Source organism: Elgaria multicarinata, chromosome 16 (genome assembly GCF_023053635.1).
Source record: "Elgaria multicarinata webbii isolate HBS135686 ecotype San Diego chromosome 16, rElgMul1.1.pri, whole genome shotgun sequence".
Lineage (NCBI taxonomy): Eukaryota > Metazoa > Chordata > Lepidosauria > Squamata > Anguidae > Elgaria > Elgaria multicarinata.
The window spans coordinates 7,947,843-7,969,109 of NC_086186.1; the positions used below are offsets into that span (position 1 = coordinate 7,947,843).

General features: G+C 42.5%; 1 protein-coding gene across 3 annotated transcripts in view; it reads left to right on the forward strand.

Annotated features, from left to right (window-relative positions):
- Positions 1-352: 352 nt before the first annotated feature.
- Positions 353-21,267, forward strand: part of SLTM (SAFB like transcription modulator) — a 33,187-nt gene continuing 12,272 nt past the window's right edge. For 2 of the 3 annotated variants that reach the window (XM_063142424.1, XM_063142425.1), the window contains exons 1-11: positions 354-635; positions 4,814-4,901; positions 8,466-8,530; positions 8,928-9,098; positions 11,660-11,707; positions 12,706-12,730; positions 14,075-14,543; positions 15,118-15,167; positions 17,723-17,835; positions 20,128-20,277; positions 20,894-21,003. In XM_063142424.1, coding sequence (XP_062998494.1) covers positions 408-635; positions 4,814-4,901; positions 8,466-8,530; positions 8,928-9,098; positions 11,660-11,707; positions 12,706-12,730; positions 14,075-14,543; positions 15,118-15,167; positions 17,723-17,835; positions 20,128-20,277; positions 20,894-21,003 — 1,517 coding nt within the window. In that variant the 5' untranslated portion in view covers positions 354-407. Of the gene's footprint in view, positions 636-4,813; positions 4,902-8,465; positions 8,531-8,927; positions 9,099-11,659; positions 11,708-12,705; positions 12,731-14,074; positions 14,544-15,117; positions 15,168-17,722; positions 17,836-20,127; positions 20,278-20,893; positions 21,004-21,267 lie in introns of all 3 variants that reach the window. The other variant, XM_063142426.1, reaches the window with a different exon arrangement.

The window sequence follows — 21,267 nt, forward strand, 5'->3', positions numbered from 1 at the left end:
CACGCGTCACGTGTGAATAGAGCATCAAGCGCCCTTCCCCCCCTCCTCTGTTTAAGCTGTCGAATCGAATCCTCCCGGGGTTCCATTCAACTTCAAGCGCCCGCCTTGGGCTAAATTGAACCAATCTGCAGCCGGGGAGGAGAAAGGAGGCGGAGCCGGACGCACCTGGGCGGGAGGGGGAAGGGTATGAAGGGGCGCGGCGCCTCTTCCACAGAGGGCAAGGTTCCTTTCCCGCGCATGCGCATCCAGCCGTCCGTGCCTGCCTGCTACGCACTATCGCTGCCGCCTCCAGCATCCGGGTCCTTCCTCGACGCGGGGCGCCAAGAGAGGCCGCCGCGCGGGCTAGAGCGAGTCAGCCTGGTGGGGGAGGGGCGCTGTATTGTGCGAGCAACAGAAGTGGCCGCAAAATGGCTGCCGCGCCGCCTGGGGCCGCCGCCTCTTCTTCTGCCGCTGCCGCTGCCGCCGCCGCTTCTACCTGCTCGGCCTCTGCCGCCGCCCCGGCGAGTCCCGGCCAGGCGCAGACGGAGAGCAAGAAGATCACGGAGCTGCGCGTCGTCGACCTCAAGTCCGAGCTGAAGCGGCGCAACCTGGACATCGCCGGCGTCAAGACCGTCCTCATCGCCCGCCTCAAGCAGGTGAGAGGCGCTGGCGGACCCCACCGCAGCCCCAACCGCCCGGCCCTTCTCCGGCGGCCGCCTGAGCCCGCCTCGCCGCGCTCCGTTTGGCTCCTGAGGGGAAGGAGGAGGGAGGCGGCGGCGGCGGCGTTTCCTCGCTTCTCCAGGCGCCTCGTGAGGCAGCAGAGGCCTCGCCCGGCCCGTTTCCGCGCCGCCTTCCCACCACCTTCCGGGCCCTTCGGGTTTCGCCTTCTCCCGCCTCAGGCGAACAGCGGCCTTTCCGTCCGGCGGGAAAGCCCGGCCGCTGCTGCTGCCCCAAGTTCTTGCTCTACTTTTATTTCTTAAGAGCCTTTCTGGTCATGCACACCTTAGGCTGTCTGCCCCCCCCAAAAAAGAGGGTGTGGGGCGCCGACCAAAGGGCCCAGCCGACGCTCACAGCGTTCTCCAGCCCCCTTGATCTCGGCCTTGGTTTGGGGTGGAAGGGAGCATGTGCTCAGCCTCCTCCCGCTGGAGCCTTACCTTTTTCTTTTTGGGTGAAAGGGCGTTTTAAAAGGCCTTTTATGATTGTGTAAGTAAGTGAGATTGCAATCCTACGCATGTTTAGACAGAAACACCCCCCCCCCTATGATTTCCAATATTCCTCAGCCATTCATGGCTGGCTGAAGAATTCTCTAAATTGCAGCACTTTTTCTGTTTAGGATTGCATAGGATTTCTGCATAGGATTGCATTCCTTCAGTCCATTCCTCGCACCCTGTTTGTTCCTTGCCATAACTGTTTGAGGCAGGTTAGGCTGGCAGAGAATGGCTCAAGGTGACTGGCCTGTTGCGTTTCTGACTGAATGGGGATTTGAACCCATGTCTTCCCCAGTCCTAGGCCAAAACAAGCTGCTACGCTGCCTTGGCTTTGACAGTGCTCATGTTGTGGGGGCCCTGATCCATGCAAAGTGTTTAAAAGGGTGGGAAAAGGGGATAGAAATCATATCCGATATTTAGGTTTTGAAAGGCTTGTCTTGGTATTAGTTGTTCGTACAATGCTTAGAAATGTTAGGGTATGCCACTCTGAGATCTTAATGATATAGGGTGGGATATAAACGCCTTAAATAAATAAATAAATGTTAGGGGGTTCATAAATAATTTAGCTTGAGGCTTCCAGTCCTTGGCATAATTAAGTTATCATTTGGGTAGAAATCCAAGAGCCAGTTCTTCCACCCTTGTTTTGGATTAATTGGAGGACAGCTTTTAACTGCTGTTAAGTTCATGTCATGGTTTTAATTTGCAGAGTGTGTTGCGATGTGGTGGTTCTCTCTCCCTCTTTCCTCAGGACAACTGTTAACCTATTTTACAGAGAAGTTGAGATTGTGAGATAGTGGCCGGTTGATTTCAATGTCTCTCCTATTACCCCACCACCACCTTTGATTATCTTGTTGGCTGAACTCAACCAGTGACTTATTTGCCCAAAGACTCGGAGCAAGAGTTGCTCCATAGGTTGAGCGGTAAATAAAAGCTTTGTACCAGGTACAGTCAACCTGTTGCCGAGGGGAGCTGAATCTCAACGGCCAGATCTCTCACTTGTTTTCATGTACCAGCTAAACAGGCATAAACTGTGTCTAGAAGGCCTACTCTATGTGTGGAGTTAGGCAGCAGGGCCAGCAAGTGCAGTCCCATTCCTCACTGTACAAGGATTGCTATTATCTGCACGGTGTTTCAGGTGCCTTGGTTTCTTCAGTACAAACACAATAATTAAGATCACCCCCCCTTGTCTTTAAGAACACACACCCTTGTCTTTAAAAAAACTCCACTTTATTGGGAAAGCCCTGGCCCTATGAGGTTTTCCATATGTGTGCGCTGCAAGGGCACACATATGTGCATTCATGTCCATTGCACAAAAACTAAAGCTATTCTGTATCTGTGGCTGTACTTGGACTTTATTTGGGCCTCCAAAATTGAGGCTGGACAGTTCCTCAAACCAGTTAACTTAAATCATTGGGCAGCTTAATCCTTATAATTTTTAATTGAAAGCAACTGCCATTGACTTCTAAGGATGTATGGTTGCAATTGCGGCCTTAAGCTCAGATTACTCTTTCCCATTTGAAATGGACATAAATGGATTTAAATGCATTTAGAATGGAGAAAGGTAACATTTGTTAATTGATAACTGACCATGCTTGCAACAACTCATTATCTTGCTAAGTTCATACGGAAGACTAAATGTACCCCAGGATAACAGCTGGTTGTTGGTTTTTATCAAGAGACTTTACTGCACTTCAGATTTTTTGGGGGGCAGTGCTCTCTGTGATCTCCTGCAATGAGGAGGAGCACTTGACTGTGCTTTAGATATATATGTATGGTCAAATAAACTCTGTTCCAATATAGCCAATCAGGGTATGACTGTATTCACGTGAACGTAAGCAAGCCATTTTAAGCATTTTCAAACCTTCTGTAAGGATTGTACAAAAACCATACCAAGAACCAACTAATATACTGCAATTAGACCCAAAAGCTTTAGAGATAGCAAATTCTACACACTATAAACACCTGCATGTCTGTACATCTGGTTTGATTTCTCCCCGTTCTCCCCCCCTTCCAGAAATTATAAAATTAAAATCTTAATAATGTGGATAAACTACAAATACAGTGGTGGTTCTGATTTTCTTTCCTCACACTCACAGGGGTTTTTTTTACTTATTTTTTTAAAATAAAATTTCAACAAAAGAAAAAAAGAACATAGAACTTCATAAATTTGAATATGTCAATTTCAATGAATACATATGAAATGAGTATGTTTATAAGATACAAGTTTCTAAGGATACATAAACTTCAGCAGTAGCTGACCAATATACAAATAAGTATCCATTCACAGGTGGCACCTATATACCACCTATTCAAATGTTGCAAACATTGTAAGGTCTTCAATTTATTGCTTTATGGTAAGTTTATCCTTCCAATGTTGTAATAGCTGTCAGAAGGGTGCAGAGAATTCATTTGTGCTGAGAATGCTGTAACATCCAGGAAGCAGGTAGATAATTTAAAAGAGGCCGTACGTCAATAAATATTAAGGAGTGTACCAATACAAAAATTACCCATATAATGACCTCTTCCCCAAAAGGGGCAACTGCTGGACATTATCAAAACATGCTTAAAAGAAGCATTAGCTTTGTTACATCGCCAATAATTAGCCAACTTATTAAAGAGGCATTGCGGCATCAATAGGCATGAAACAAAATTTTGCTGAATTAGACTCAACCTGAGATCCATAGACATATCAGGTACAGATTCCAAGGTGGCAATCCATTGATTAGGCAAAATCAAATCCCTAGTCTATTCCTGCTTAAGACCCAGTGCATCATATTCACCAATAATAAGTATTCATAGGCATGGATTGTAGTTTGATTTGCCTGATCAGCTACAATGTGCTTCCAATAGCAAGGGAGATGCTGAAGCTGTAAAAGCTGCAGGAACAAATCTAGATACTAAGAAATGTAATTGTAGTGTTGCCATTCAGCCATAGTTGGTAAAGCACATTTAGCCTGCCTGGTACCTTTCCTAAGTGAAAAGAAAGCTGAAAAAGAGACTTTTAGTCATAACTCTTGCTCTTGGGGTTGAATATAAAGTTGTGATCCATTTCAAAAAGTCTATAGAAAAACAAAATGTTTTCAATGGAGTGAAAATAAATTTCCAGTTAATTTTATCGACATGCTCAATTTTGCTTGTGCTGAAAATGAAAATCTGACTTGATTCACTGTATTCAATAAGATAACCCAAGAGTTGCATTTCATTGAGCAGTTAGGTATTAGTGATGCAGGCTTCTTTGGGATTGCTGTGGGGAGGAGACAGCTTTAGCCGTCTCCCCCTCCCACTGATCAGACAGGCATGGAGGCTGTCCATTAGGCACCTGTGGGTCACATGTGGCCTGTGGATTGTGCACCCCTGAACTTGCCACGCAGAGACAAGGTGCTGTATGGAATATAAAGTGGGTTTGAGCCTGAACAGTCCGAAACGTGAGACCTGTTTGGATGGTACTATTTCCTTTTCCCTCCTCCTTTCCTCCCAGAGTCCAATGTGAGTTGTGCTTTGTACTTTGGAGAGTGCAGTTAACTTGATGTGCAGTTAACTTGATGTTTATGGTAAAACAAAACTGTAATGGATTCATGAGTAAAATGTTGTTATAATGCAAAACATGTCTCTTTGTTTCCTCTTAGGCTATTGAAGAGGAAGGTGGAGACCCAGATAATATTGAAATAGCTGTTTCAACTGATACTCCAAACAAGAAACCAACCAAAGGAAAAGGTTAGAACTTCTATGAAAGTAAACTTTTTGAAAATTGTAGTGGTGAAGCTTGATACCCTATGTATTGGTACATTCAATTGCTTAACATGTAAATAACCACAGGCAGGATTGCAGGCTTGGGACGTGTAAGTTTGCTTGAACACACTTCCCTAACTTTCTGGTACTTATTTGCAGGATTTCTGTAGCCAAAAAGCACTATTGTATAGATATGCAAGTTGTAATATGGGATGGAAGAGGGGCCGACCAAGGGCAAGATGGATGGATGATATTCTGGAGGTGACAGACTTGACCTTGGGGGAGCTAGGGGTGGCGACAACCGACAGAAAGCTCTGCGTGGGCTGGTCCATGAAGTCATGAAGAATCGGAAGCGACTGAACGAATAAACAACAAATATGGGATGAACACACGAGTGGGGTGGGTGGGTGAATAATTAATTTAGGCCATTGGTTCCCAGTTAGTGGTCTGTGGACCCCAGGGGGTCCTTGTAATCCACCCAGGGGGTCCGTGGCACCATTCACATATTCATCATTCATTTCTGGAGTCCACTGACGATGAATTCCTACCAGAAGTAAAATATAACATCCCTGAGCACCTGCGTGATTTAGCGACTAGCTTCAGAAATTTCTTCCCTGCACCTAATCTTGAAAACTCATGGATAAGGAATCCTTTTGAATGTGGTGATGTACAACTAACAACTCTATCTGCGGAAGAGCAAGATGCACTCGTTGACGTGACTTGTGATGGTTCATTGAAATCATTTTTCAAAGAATATAGACTGGACCAATTCTGGGTGAAGGTTTTTCCTGATTATAAGAAGTTAAGTGAAAAAGCTTTGAAACATCTAGTTCCCTTTTGTTCCACATATCTTTGTGAACAAACATTTTTGACGTTTTGTTATATGAAGAACAAGCATAGAAATCGGCTTGATGTTGATCCAAATTTGAGATTAAAAGTAAGAAGTATTGAACCGGATGTGGAAGGGATTGTTCGGGACAAAAAGAGGCATGATTTCTCCCATCACATTTAGGTTTAGTAGCTGCTAGAAAAATCATAATTTGTCCAATTGTAAACTAGATGTTAGTAAAATTAAATTCGCCTTTACATTCCTAACTAAATCATTGTTATTTTTCGTGTGGTAATATCACAAATTTTATGTTCTGTTTTTTAGTATACCTAAAATCCTTTTCTTATTAGGGGCTACCCTTTATTTTCTCCAAAAACTTGCTTCGCACAGGTAACTACCATAGAGATAACAATTTTTTTTCAAAAGTAGGGGGTCCATGAAGTCACGAAGAGTCGGAAGCGACTGAACGAATAAACAACAGGACGTCCGTGGCTTGGCATTTGAAAAACAAGGGGTCCGCAGTACTTAGCTAATTGGGAACCACTGATTTAGGCCATTGCTTATCAAAACTATTCAGATGTGTTTCCATAATTGTCGAGCAGAGATGTTTAACTATCCAAATCCTGCACTTGATTGATACTATGCAGAAATTCAGGTTTATAGAATTGGCAGAAGACAAAGATTCTGATATCTTTTAAATTTAGCCTAACAGGGCAATCCCATCAGATGTGGCGGAGTAATCTGACATTTCCTGTGCCAGTTTGGACTCCTGCTGGAAGAGAGAGAGGAGCAGTATTGTTGCTCTTGCTCTTTTTTTAACCCAATTTCTCTCCCATTGTAAGAAACGGGAGGGAATGATGTTGGCCTGGTCTAAATTTCCCCCCATGTTGGGGGATGTGGCGGAGGGCTGGGAGATATTTGGGTACTGGAGATCTAAATCCTGCCTGCTTTGCCCTTTACCCCCTTTCCCTGTTCCGTTGTCTGAGGGGGAAGGGCCACAGAAAAATCCATGGGGCAGGACCGAATGATCTGTGATTTCTCATATATGGAGATCCAGTCTCATCTATGCAGTTGAAAGTTTATGGTAGCTGAACCCAGGGTGGATTTGATTTAAATCAATTTGATTTAAATCATGGTTTAAATGAAAGACTTGATTTAATCATGTGATTTCCCCCCCCAAAAGTGCACTCTATTCATTGAATTTTTTGAAACTGAGCACTTAAGAGGCAATGGGTTGATTCGGTATACATAGATTTGCAAAGGAACAATGGGATTGGGATCTCTGCAAACACAAATTCACGGTTTTGAGAACTGTAAAACCAAGCATCTGTGATAATACCTTCTAGATAGAAAAATTGCCCAATAGTCTTACAGAAACCTCTGGAAGAGCATGGCATTGTGAATGGATTAATGGAATTCATTTACCAAAAAAATTAAACATTGCATGAATATACAGCCTCATGCTACATAATTAAAAACTTATCCTTATTTCATGATGAATAAACTTTGGACTATAATGTATCTTAAATACAAAACTATCTTTAGATAGATTATTCCTCAAAAAGCATTTTATTAAAAAAATCGATTTAAATAAAATCTGATTTTTTTTAGTTATTTTTTAAAAAACATTGATTTTTATCCACTCTTGCTCAACCTCATCTTTCTTTCCCACTTGCCTATGATGGATGTGAATGGGACCTCCTACAGCAGGGCTGCAAGAATCTCGGGCTCAGGGGCCAAATCCTCCCCTCCGGTATTCCCCAGGGGGCAACCATGCTTTTCCCCAACCAACAATCATGGTTTCCTGGGTTTTGTGCAGTTCGACACCCCCTCCCATTTTTAAGGTTGAAATGCCTGTCCTAAGTTTTACTTACTGGCAGTAAGAGCTTTACGCTAAAATACGCTGGTATTTTTAGCTTTCTCCTTTTGCTTCCAGCCAGCCCACTGTGGGAAACCTTTTCCAAAATGGAATTTGGGCCTCAAGCTGGTGGAAGTTCTGCACTCCTGTCCTACACAGTTGACTGTGCTGCTGCTATGGATTGTTTATTTATTTATTACATTTTTATACCGCCCAAAAGCCGAAGCTCTCTGGGCGGTTTACAAAAATTAAAACCACAGTAAAACAACCAACAGGTTAAAAGCACAAATACAAAATACAGCATAAAAGCACAACCAGGATAAAAACCACGCAGCAAAATTGATATAAAATTAAAATACAAAGTTAAAACAGCAAAGTTCAAATTCAAGTTAAAATTAAGTGTTAAAATACTGAGAGAATAAAAAGGTCTTCAGCTGGCGATGAAAGGAGCACAGTGTAGGTGCCAGGCGGACCTCTCTGGGAAGCTCATTCCACAACCGGGGTGCCACAGCGGAGAAAGCCCTCCTCCTAGTAGCCAGCTGCCTCACTTCCTTTGGCAGGGGCTCGTGGAGAAGGGCCCCTGTAGATGATCTTAAGGTCTGGGCAGGTACATATGGGAGGAGGCGTTCCTTCATTGTTTTTCCTTCAACAAAAGCATTCCTTCCTTCAACAAAAGCATTGTTTCTGCTTTTGTGTTGTGTTTTATATTTTAATGTGTTACGTGTTCATAATTTTAGGATGCTTTTATGGAATTCTGTATATTAAAAGCTGCTCTGAGGGCTTTTCTGAGCCTTATGGCAAAAATAAACTTGAAAAATAAATAATGAATACAAGGTTGTCATTAGCATGTCCTTTCTCTTAGGTAAAAAGCAGGAAACCGATGAACTAAGTGGCGATGCTTCAGTAGAAGATGACTCGTTGGTCAAGGTAATACTGTTATGAGAAATAAAACTGGGGATCCAATTGTAAGCGCCCTTGCTAAGGTGTACGTCCTATTGGACTTTTTGAACCTCTGAGTAAAGATTCATATCTTTGTGCAGCATACTTGATAATGGCAACTAAATGCCATTAGTTTAACTCTTCTAAAGAAGAACTAGAAGAGTATAAGTTACTATTCATGCTGGTCTTGCAGTTTGTTGCTATTATGTTAACTTGTGTGTCAGCTATAACAAACAGAGCATTGAGTAAGCTCAGTGGAAGCATGAACTGTTTTCTGATTTACTAAAGAGACCCTATTGATAGCTAGAGCCTATGGCTTTAAAAGCTGCTGAATGCAAGAGACATGCCATTTCCCTTTGCTATATCGTGGTGTTCATTTTGAAAGGAGAGTGAATTGGAAGCTCAAGATGCAAGTGACCAGGATGGAAATGATGAACTGAAAGACTCTGAAGGATCTGCAGAAAACGAAGAAGAATCCTTGAATTCTAAGCCGTTGCCTCCTGTAGATAAGAAGAAAGCTAATTCAAAGCAGACTGAGAAGGACTTGGAAAACCAGGTACCCTGCAAAACCCCTTAAACAGATTATTGGAATGATATTTTTTACAAAATCCCTTCAGTGTTTGTTCTGTTTAGTTGTGGTAATTGCTGTAAGCTACAAATACCACCTAGTCTCCCGCTGTTGCCTTCTGCTGAAATGATGCTGTTAGTATTTACATAGGATTCCATAAATCCAATCTTCCTTGCCCATGGCAGCAATTTCTCCTGTCTTGGTAAAGTGTCACCTTCCCTTATCTCAACATATTCAACAACAGAAAGGTGTGCTGTTTGGGGGGGCGCTGAGACCCAAGCAACCTGGAATTCCTTTTACTAGCTTTGGCTAGTTTTCCAACTATGGTGTTTTGTGGAGAGAGAGATAGCCTGGCTACAGTGATCGATGCACTGGTACCCTGCAGATTTGATTATTGTAAATACATTGGGCTGCCCTTGAACACAATTCGGAAGCTTCAGCTAGTGCAGAGTTCAGCAACTGGAATTCTGGGCTGGTTTAGCTAAGTGGAGCCCTAATAAACGAAGTCTGAAACATTGGTGGAGTACGGCTTCTGTTCATTTCCGAGCCCAATTCAAGATGCTGGTACTTGATAGCTTTGGACCAAATACCTGAAGAAGTGTCGCCGCCTCTACCAACCTGCCTGGGCATTAAGGTCATCAATTGAGGCCATTCTCTGAATTCCAGTAGGAGGAGACCTGCATAAGGTATGCATGAAGGAGAAGACCTTTTCTGTGGTTGTGCCCTGACTCCAGAATGCCCTTCTAAGGAAGTTTCGACTGGCACAGCTGACAGTGTTTAGTGCCAGGTCAAACCTTTTTTTAAATTTTCCTGTGCATTTTAACCTGGCTGAATTGTTTTTAGCTGGTTATAGTCTCTTTACTGCCTCTCAGTTTTTATTATGTTTCAGTTGTTTTTAATATTGTACTTGTGACATGAATTATTAATGTTTTGTACATCACCCTGGAGTCCTCCTTTTCTTTTCGTTTTAATAAAGGGCAGTCTAGAATTTATGGAAGCTCTCTCACTGCTGTTTTTTGCCTCCTACAAAAGCCTGCCTCGAGGCAGAGAAACTGCCCCTCCTTTCCTCCCTGGACAAATTGCTTAAGGAAAGGAGTGTGATTTCTCTTGCTCAGGGTAGAGCAAAGTTAGAGCAGTAGCAGCACTGGGTGCTTTGTCTACCTTGGTACCTGTGTAATTTGGGTGCCAAGAGATGTGGAGCTCTCTTGCGTATGCTTGCCCATCTCCTCTCTCCTGCCAGGGCTGCTTTATTGGCCAATTCCTTTTTTGGCACAGCAGAGCCTTTGGAGAGTTGGCATGAAGTGCTAGTTTCATTTTCAGTGTATCAGCAGACTAGTTGGAGGTAAACAAGTGCTGTGCGGATTCCTTCCAGGGTGGGAGGGTAGGCTGGCTTAAAACGTGGTGTTCCACTTCTGCCTTCTACCCTGATACTACCAGGCAGTCCTAATCTTTCTCCATTTCCATCCCAAATGTACATTTCAGAGAGACAAAAACAAAATGAGTGGAAAAATGTACTGCCTCAGGGTGCCTCTAAGAGAGCAGCAAGATTTTTCTTATTGAATGAATGGGTATTTGCTTGTTTATATTCAATCCACTTGGCTACAAATGTTGCTAATCTCAGTGGATGCGAGTGAAAGTTACTTCTCTTCCACCAGTCAATTTATAAGTCACTGAAGCTCTCAGGGTGACATACATAATAAAAAGAAATACAGCTTGTTGCTATTGGGAAGAGAAATCATCTGAACTTCTCTGGCTTGCTACATGAGACAGTGTTCTGTATATTCTGCCTTTCAAATCCCTCTGTGTGTGATGCACGTTCCTGGTCTCCCTCTCCTTGGGCCTGACAGCAGGCAGCGACTATGAAGTTGTGCCAATATGGGTCAACTAGCGCCTTTTCCCATTCTATTTCCAGTTACTCAGAAGTCAGTGCCATTGAACTCTGCGGAACGTAATGCTTGTTGGTTCATGTACTTATTTTAAATTATTTTTAGGCCACTTTTGAAGGTAAAACGTCTTTCAAGGTGTTAAGGACACTTGCCTTAGTTCAGTTCAATAAGGTGGGAACTGAGGGGAGAGACTGTGAACAATAGCTCAGTTTGTAGAAAGCTAAGTAAAGCTCTTTAATGCTGTTCAGTAATTTCAACAGGCTGCCTTTTGTAGCCTCAGAAAAGACTTGGTGTGGTCTTAATGGGTCTGGACAAAGGCAAAAAACGGTAGCTGCCCAGGACCTATTGTGTAGCAGGTGAAGCAAAGAGAATCCAGTGAGCTTCCTTCAGCTCATCAGCATTCTGTTAGGAAAGGCCTTCTTCCACTTCAGGAAATCATGACAAGACAGAGGGTTGTAATGTTACCAGGTGTTCTTTAGAAAGCATCTTTTCTATTTAGTTCACATCTCCTCCCTTGTGGGAGTCAACCAGCCATGGCAGCATGTCAAAATCAGTTGTCATTCAAAATTCGTGTTCTCTGTATTAGTGCTTCCACTTACTTCTAAATGCATTTGTAGTCCAGCAAGCTTATTTAGACTGCCTTGCTTTGTTTCCTCCTCCTAGGGCAACGATGTTCGAGATACGGAAGATGAAAGCTTTGCTGCTACTCATGTAAGCTTCTAAATTGCCTTGTTAAGTTGATTAGAAAGCTGGTGTTACTTGAATTCAAATAAAAGGAATTTGTGGGGCCCCTCTAAAGTGTCAGGTCTTGTTGCATTGTTTAAAAAGCTTCACAGACTTTTGTCCTTGTTACCCACAATACCATTGAAATAGATTGATGCAACCTAGAGTCTTGAGCTTGATTCCATAAGCTTTTCAGGATGAGTTGTGATCTCCCCACATCGTGAAAACTGATTTCTGTGCAAAAAAAATACCTTGCACTGGATTTGTTTCGCAGTCACTGCTGTTGCTGACTCAAGCCACCTGCATGGCCGCTCTCATCTAGCGTAGGGTTTACTAGTTAGCTACTCTACCTGAAACTGATTTTAATACAGTGATGTCACTCAGAGATGGCCCTGCCTTGAAGCAAGGGTTTTAGGTGCCGTTAAAGGGCACCATGAGTAAAAGAGTTGAGCCATTGGCAAATTGGCCTGTACAAATTCCATTGAATGTGTGGATGCTGCACAATAGCATGATTATTTAATTAGTGGGGGAGTGCTGCCTTTTGGTTTTCTCTGGCTCAAGCACCAAACTTTTGGGGATGATGAAGTTTTAGATCACACGCACTGATGTCAGGCATCAAGAAGTCTTACACTGCTAATGTCTGGACTTTGTAGATATGTCAAGAAGAGAATGGCAATGCTTTCCTCAGTGGTCTTATAGTTTGTATTTGGAGTCTCTGTAATTGTATATAACCTGGTTTCTGAAGTAGTGGAAACAGTGGACCATTTAGTCATTGTACCTTAGAAGCTTCATGCTTCTTTGGAGCATGCAGGATAAGAAAAAGAATAAGAAAAAGTTGAGAAAGTGTAAACAGGAGAAAATACTGTTACTTGAGGTTTTGCATTGTTAAGCATAAAACTATTACTCTGAATTAATGGTAGTTTCCATGTTCTGTTTAAACCGAATCCTAATCAAGGATGCTTATTTGGTTTTTCTTTAATTTACAGGATGGAGAAGAAGAGAATGAGAGAGGTATGTTTGAAATTCAGTAGAGTTTTGAATGCTCTAATATACTTCAGGTTGCCTTTTGTAGATGGCAGGTACATCCGTTTGTTTCCTGTCAGACACGTCAGCTGTGAGTGCCTCTGCTGAGAACAGTGGTTGGATCCGTGCTCTCAGCTGGCCATTCTCCTTCAAATTGCACTTGTATATATCAGTCACTTCAGTGGATGTTTGATGCATGCATAAGGCCAGCCAGTGCCCTAATGGGACAGACATTCCAAACTCCCTGCATCTTAATCTTGTGTGCACGGTAAGTCTTGATGTCCACACTTTATCTTGCACTGCAGTAACTGATAGGTGCCTGATGAGGATTAAGCATTCTACAGAATGGAAATATGAAAGCCATTCAGACCGGACCATGTTCTACTTCCACGCTTTGGCGATTCACACATCATGCTTTACAACCTTAAATGAAATTCTGGAACAAGTGGAAAAGAGTCGTCCGATCAGCAGTGCCTTTAAAAGCTACGCTGTGGGGTGAAACTACAGAAACCCACGCCCAATTAACCTCAGTGCTAAAGAAGACATCTAGAGAGCATGCTAAGGACCTTACATGTTGTGGACTAAAGGACATGGGATCATTGTGACTCCAGCATAATGACAGACATCTTGAAAGGGCACTTGCGGGTGTACGCTACAGCCTTAGCATTTGTAAGGCATCCTATGACTGAAGCCTCCCCATTGGACGTAAGAATGCTGATGGAGACACTCGTGCTAGGACTGAGAGTATTGACCACATGGATGTTGAATGAAGACTTCAAGCCCTTAGTGAACTTTGGCCTACGTTTGTGCACGAAGTGGTACAGCTGATCTCTGTAACTGCAATGTGGCTGGCCAGCAAGATTTGGAAAGCAGAAGAATGGCAGTTGCAGAGCTGTGAAGGATTCAGCTGTTGAATTGTGGGCCATCACAAGGATACAGAAGATGAACAGAACTTGTAAATGGAAGTGTGGTCATACTGACTTCGGCTATCACTTGCTTTTAGGCCACGAAGAAACACTGCTTGCACATTAATGCCAGCAATGGAAGCCAGATACTTGTACTGAAGAACAGGTATCTTCTGGATGGAACCTTACCCGTCTCCTTCTGTTCAGAATTGATATTTTTGTCTAGAGAATTTGTTTACCATGAAGAATGAATGCTCCTGGGTAAAAGATTGGTTTATATGTTAATTCCCCCTATGTTTTTTTTCCTAACCTTCCATCAGTTCTAATAACTGGCTTTGTATTTTCTAGGTCCTCTCGTCTAGCTTATACGTATAAAAATGTTTAAACTTCTTGTTTTGCCATATTTATTCCTGTTAAATCCTCTTAGATAAAGCAGGTTCTGGTGATGGTACACAAGAAGTATCTAAACCTCTTCCTTCAGAAGAAAGCCTAGCTGAGGCTGATCACTCGGCTCACGAAGAGATGGAAGCTAACGTCTCTGTGAAAGAAGCTGAGGATGATAACATATCGGTTACAATCCAGGCTGAAGATGCCATCACTCTGGATTTTGATGGGGATGACCTTCTAGAAACAGGTAAAAATCTGAAAATTACAGATTCAGAAGCAAGCAAGCCAAAAGATGGGCAGGATGCTATTGCACCGAGCCTGGAGAAGGAAGGCAAAGATTATGAGATGACCGAGAACCATAAAGATGGTAAGAAGGAAGACAGCGTGAAGGGGGATCCTGTCAAGAAGGAAGCCCGAGAAAACACGAAGAAAGCAGAATCTGGAGACAAAGACAAGGATACTTTGAAGAAAGGTCCCTCGTCTACTGGGGCCTCTGGTCAAGCAAAGAGGTTTGTCTTTCTATGTCAGTTCTTTAAGATACTGCCAGCATTCAATAAGATCACTCTGCATTAAGGGGGTAGCAGCAAGAAACTTGTAATTAGTATCTTATGCTCCTGCCTATAAAATGTTTTGATGGCCATAAGTTTCCTGTGTTTTAAAAAAAAAAAATCGGGATCTTCGTATATGCTTTGTCCTGCTGGTTGCATTGATGAATTGACCGCATTTTATTTTTTATTTTTTCAAATAGTCAAGTTTTAAGTACCCTTGTGATGGTAATGAACAACTCTCAGTTCTAAGAAACACCAAAATGAAGTCAAGTCCCAGTCCTGAAATGTGGAGAAGATTACCATATATCCACTGAATAAAATTGCCAGAAAAATCTAGATCTTCAGGCATCTTGGGGAAAATCAGTGCAAGAAGCCATGATGAGGGGAAATCACTTTTCCTCAAATTACAGTCCAGCCCTGCCTTCCCCCCTTTTTTTCTTTTTTCCTTTTTTTGAAATGACTTGTTTAATAGTGTAAGTTCCTTGACAAGCAAATTCTGCACGTTCAATTTCCTTTGATTTGTTCCTCATTTTAGCTCTACTAAGGAATCTAAAGAAAACAAGAGTACATCCAAGGATGACAAAGGTAATGTGACCTATATAGTGGTACATTGGATTTGTACACTTCAATCTAGTAGCAAGGCATGTGACAAGAAGCTCCAGAGATTTTTCTTCCTGCCCATAATAGTTTTTAAAACAAGAGTTGGTCATGCTCTCATTGTTGTCACTTCAGTTTTTTTCATTACCTGATTTAAATCTTTCTTGAACAGGAGATTGTAACTCAATGGGGACAGTTGGTTATTTTAGCTGTGGGGTGTTTTGAAAATACAGATCTGACCAAATACATGCTTTCAAAGGGTGTCCTAGCTTGGGCGTTGGAAGGAGGAGAGAGAAAGAAAAGGGGAGGGCTGAGAGAAAGAGAAAAGACTCAAGCCCACCAATGGGTCAACCCCTGGCTCTCCACAAGTTACTCCTGTGAGAACGTAGGCCTTGACAGAACAAGGTTTCCTACCTCTGCTTTAGATTTGAGTTTTTGGTTGTATTCTACTGCTGCTTTTTTAGTCCAGTGGAAAAACTATAAGCGGAAGTATTCCTTCCAATCGATACTGGTGACCTTTGCCTCTTGAGAAATGTTTTAACAAAGAACCTTGTGGACCGGGAGCACCCTGCTAAATATCCCATAAAGAGTTTACGGAATGATAACTGCTAAGATAATATAATCAATTGCCAATGGAATTTTAAATAGAAAACCGATTCATTTAGGAAGACAAACTCTCTTACAGTATGGCATCTCAGGTGGAATGAGAAATCCTAAGTGTTGGGAGTTTGACTGGTAAAGCATTGGTCAAGTATTTTAGAATAATTAACTTTATTAGAGCAACATCCTTTGGAACATCAAAAAGGATGCACTACTCATCAACAGGTTTGATAACTTATGGTAATTACAAAAGCAGTTGACTTAAAAACACAGTGAATTGTTAGAGATGTAAAATTTCCAGAAATTTTGAAGCCATGGAAAAAAACTGGGTTTTTCTGAGGGGTTTCGGGGGGAAATGGAAATTTTCGGAAAAATTGAAATAATTTATTTATTTATTTGTTACATTTCTATACCGCCCAATAGCTGGAGCTCTCTGGGCGGTTCACAAAAATAATGCAGTATTAGCACTTTTTACAAATTGAAAGTTACTTTGTTATTTTAGGAACATAAAATGTAATTATGTCCAAGTTGGTTTAGCATAAAATAATTACATTTGGTATATTAAAAGTACAGTGTATTCAAACAATTATTACAAATTTAATTGACTTTTTAATTTTTTTTTTTATTATTATTTTTTTGGTAACAAATGGAGCTACAAGCTCCTGAACTGTTAGGAACACCTGAACTGTAAGGAACCTCTTTGGTTCTGCCAGTTTATGAGGAGCACGCAAAAAACAATTTTAAAAAACAACAGAAGAAACCAACATTAGTAACAAAGAAAATTATTTATATCTCCACTAGTCCTCCAGTGTCAAGACATAAAGCACCCATTCCCATAAAAAACTGAGAAAAAAGGGGGACCGAGACTCAGTGAATATGCATGAAATTTAATCAGATTCATTTTCTGAGCTATGGTTATCACTATCAGTTTCAGCCTCTGCTTCAATGGCAGTGCCCCCTAGAGGTAGAAATGCATCTTGCGCTTGCATTTGAGAGTTGTAGTCTCAGTTTGCAACCTAGGACATGTTTGTTCATGGTGCACAGGCATTGAAATAACCTGATATTATACATAGTTTTTAGAAATCATTTCGAGAAGTAAATATCTGAACACCTTGTCTTAAACATTTTATTCATCGCGATAAAACATCCTGCAATCCATTTTTTCTTCATTTTTTTCATTTTTTTGGAAAAACAAAAATGGATTTGGAAAAATGGGGGAGGGACAGTTTTCCCCTGAATTTTTCCATTTTTGGGGGGGCCTTCACATCTCTAGTTACAACTTACCCATATTAGGTAACTTCTATAAATTAGGGGTGGACAACTTCTTTGGCTCTGAGGGCCTCATGCAGTACCACATGGTGGATTGAGCAGCTGCGCATGCACACACATGACATGATGTGGGAACGTCAGTCAATGGGTGTTTTTGTACTTGGATATCAGGCTTGTTTTTTAAAAAAAGTGTAATACTGTTGATTCACAAAATGATCTTTGGCTTCACAAAAGTAACTTGGAAGCAGATAACTTGTGAGGAACATGGAAAGCCGCCTTTTGCTAGGTCAGACAATTTGTCTCCCTATCTAGTGCAGCCTGTTCTGACTGGCAGCAATCTCCAGAATTTCAGGTAGAGAAGGGTCTGTTGCATGACCTGATCTTTTTAACTGGAGATGTTGGGACTTCTCCACTGGGGTAGGGATACCCCCCCCACCCTACCAGCTTCAGAAAACCTTGTAAAATACAAAACCGGTTTCCGTGCTGCTGTGGAGTTGGTGACAAAGCTCACATATCCCAGACCTGTCCTGCTTGCGCTTCAAACTCAGTAAACTTTGTCCACTGCTTGTTTTTCAACAGCAAGTTGTGGGTCGATGTTGGCTTGCAGAATCGCTCTTTGTTCCCAAAGTGGTGTTGCTGCACATTGGCACTGAAACATTTCAATTTCGTTTTAGGAAGTGCCAGCAGTGGGAGCAGCAGCAGCTCTACTAAGAACTTATGGGTCAGTGGGTTGTCCTCCAACACAAAAGCTGCTGACCTGAAAAACCTCTTTGGCAAGTATGGAAAGGTATGGCTGTGCCTAAGCGTCAACAAAGTGTTCTGTTTAGTTGAACAACTGGCTTCTAAGTGATGGAGGCCGCAGTCCAGCGTTCACTCTTAAAAGAAGCGTGACTAAATCAAATATTAAAAGGACTTGAAAAAATTGTCAGCGTTATCAACTAGATGAACTGCATTGCACGTCACATTAAAGTCTACACACATAATCTAAAACTGAATTCATGGCCCTCCACCATTTAGTTAAAGTCTCTTTTCTTATGTAAAAGAACAAACCAGAGGCAAACAATGGGATTTTTGAGGTCAAGCTTAATAAACGGCAGAATAGGTCATTTTCTGTTGTGTGTGTTGTGCAAACTATGGATGTTTAGGTTGTCGGCCAAAGAGTATGGACACGTAACTTTCCAACTCTTGGAGGAACATAGTTGTCAGAATCAGATTCGGAAATAGAGGAGGAGGCACCAGACACCAGCCAGCCTGTACCAGTGGGGGAGGAAGCTCTCACAGGCGATACCCCAGTTGGAAATCAGCCCTCTCCAGAGCTTATCTCCTCAAGGCAAAATCCTACAAACTCAGTGGGAAGTGAGCTTTCTTCCGGAGAAGAGCGTCCCGACAAGCTCGCTGATGCTAGGGTCCGTTGGAAGCTCAAATGCACGGAGCGAAAGGAAGGCGTGAGAAAGTCGGTCCGCTAGGATTGCGCCAGAACCTGCTTCCACACCAGGCTCTCTGAAGTTACGGGTGTTTGGAAAGTGGCTTCCTATTCTTCTTGAGCGGACAATTGTCTTGCTTAGTTGGCATAGTTTTGCCTAGGGGGAAATTTCCAAGAGATTAGACTCTCTTCAGGTAGAAGAGATGTTTGTTGCTTAATAAAAGCTTTGTAGATTACTTAGCAAGCCTCGTCATTTGCCTCCCATCGAAAGCAGGAGTTTTCTGAGAAACACAACAATAGTGTTCTATCCAGCTACTACTCGCCTTTGTACTGGGCACTTAGACTTCAAGGAAGTGATCTTGCTTATTGTCCTTACATGCAAACAGAAAAAATGAAGTCTTTAATTTTAAAGTTGTTCCACAAGGCATGTGGGGAAGTTTGGGAGTATGCTCTTGGGGAGAAGAAATATTCTGTAAACAGATGTTTTATTTATTATAGCAATCTATAAACAATGCATGTTCATTCAAGAAATAATAGGAATTAGAAAGTTGGGAACTTTTTTTAAATTGGTAATTTTTCGTGATTTAAGTAGATCCACCCTGCTTGAAAGTAAGTTCTATTTACCTCACTGGAACATTTTTAAGAAGAAAGCAAATGAAGACACAGCTCTTGCTTTCTTTGCAAAGGCCGTTCCTGAATGTCAACTAGGGTTTAATGTTTTGATGGCCTGCATGTGCTAGGCAACCCACAGTGTAGGAATGGGCAACTTCTGGCCCTCCAGAGATTTCGGCCTACAGCTCCTATCAACCATCACCATTCTCTATGATGCCCAGGCCTGAAGGGAGCTGTAGGCCACAAGTCGCCCTCCCCTGCCATAGTGTATCAACAGGATTCTGTGGTTAGTGTTCGCAAGAACTCTAGGGCTGAACATGTCAACTTGAGTGCTTCTTAGAGGGGGGCGGGGGTTGAAACGGCATATTTGCCAGAGGTGGAGCATGAAATAAACCTATACAGACCTGGCAGTGAGGAACAAGTGGTGATCACTGCAGTGGTTTCTTAGGCCTGAAATTACTCTCAAATCAACATGTCACATACAGCGCAGCACTAACTCTTATGACCTATTTTGACAAGTAGCCCTCTTAGGGTTTGTTTCTTCCTTGCCTGTGAGGAGGTTGCTTCAAGACAAGATAAAATTATTGTCCTGCTTGTAGCCCGTCTGGCTTATACCGGCCCCTGATGGTCTGGAAGGAAAAGAAATTCCATGCTAAGGACAAGAGAGAGGGCAATGGAGTGTTGAAAGAAAGGTGGTACTTTGGTTATCTTGATCTAAGCAGGAGCAGTCAGTCGAACAACACTTGAGCAAAGTGATCGAAATGGTGACCTTAATGTAGCCAAACAAGGGAATCTATTTCCTCTTATTGAGCAGCTGCTTTTCTCTTGGCCAGCAAGTCATGCAAGTCTAACAATCTGCAGCATACCATAATGACGTGACTGTAGTGGGTGGCCTGTCCACTTCCTCCACGCTTCCTAGTGTGAGATTTAGGCAAGCAGCATGGGTCCAAGTATTCAGCCTAGCATCGCGCTCCTGTATACAGAGTAGCAAAACAATAACTGCTGATTGAGAACCTTGACTTTTGTCTGTTACTGCTTTTATAGGTTCTTGCTGCTAAAGTGGTCACCAGTGCCCGAAGCCCTGGAGCCAAGTGCTATGGCATTGTGACCATGTCCTCAAGCACAGAAGTGGCAAGGTGCATAGCCCATCTTCATCGTACAGAACTGCACGGGCAACAGATTTCTGTCGAGAAAGTAAGCATGGCGTGCCTTCTTGGCAGTCTGGTGCAAAACCCAGAGCAGGGAGAGGAAAATACATCCCCTTCAAGAAGCTGGGTGGCAAGAGATTATGGCACTTGCTTGATTTCTAGCATCAACTTACGCTTGCTCCATTTTAAAAAATAATACATCCAAAGCTACCTACTCACTCTGTGCTCAGAGAGCCTAGTTTGCTGGGTGCAGCGTTGAGGAATGGGGCTGGTTTGGGGGTTCTGTATAGGAGCTTCTGTAAGTGAACTGGATCTGAAACAAGCCAGGCTGAATACCTTAAATCACCAGGAGGTTGTTCTGAAGTTGATCTGGGAAGGGAAATATAAGGGTCTTGAGGAGCTCAGCCTGTCTACTATTGGTTTGGTTCCTGTTGAGCTTGGAATCGGTTACCTCCAGGGCACAGCTCTTGTCACCTAATGGGGTTATCTCCCCCCGTTTCTTGTTCTAATAGCAGCAGCTGACAACGAATAGGAATGTAAAGCTTACACCATTGTAAAATTGCTTTGGTCTAATAAGAAATGGCTCTCTGCAGTCTATGAGGCCAGCATGGCTCCGTATCCTGATGGGCAGTCAGTGCTCAGTGCTGTCTTTTCTTTTGCAGGTAAAGGGTGATCCTTCTAAGAAGGAGATGAAGAAAGATAGCGATGAGAAATCTAGTTCTGGTAGGAATCCTGGAGAGAAGAAGACGGCGTCAAGTGACAAAGCCAACAAGTAAGCGCCTGAACTGCAGCTTGGTTTGGGCTGCCCCAACCAGAACTTGCTTGAAAACAACACAAGCCAAAGGGCTGCTTACTAGCCTGGCTATTTGTACTGCATAGTTTTCTTCTTTTCCTTTAAAAAAAAGAAGAAAAAAAAGAGCTCCACCAAAAAAAGTTGGAATTTGTAACCAGTATAATTTATGCAAAGTGAGCAACTTCTGCATAACTGCACATTTTTTCATAATTCTGCTCCCGACAAGCAAGGCAAGGGGGCTAT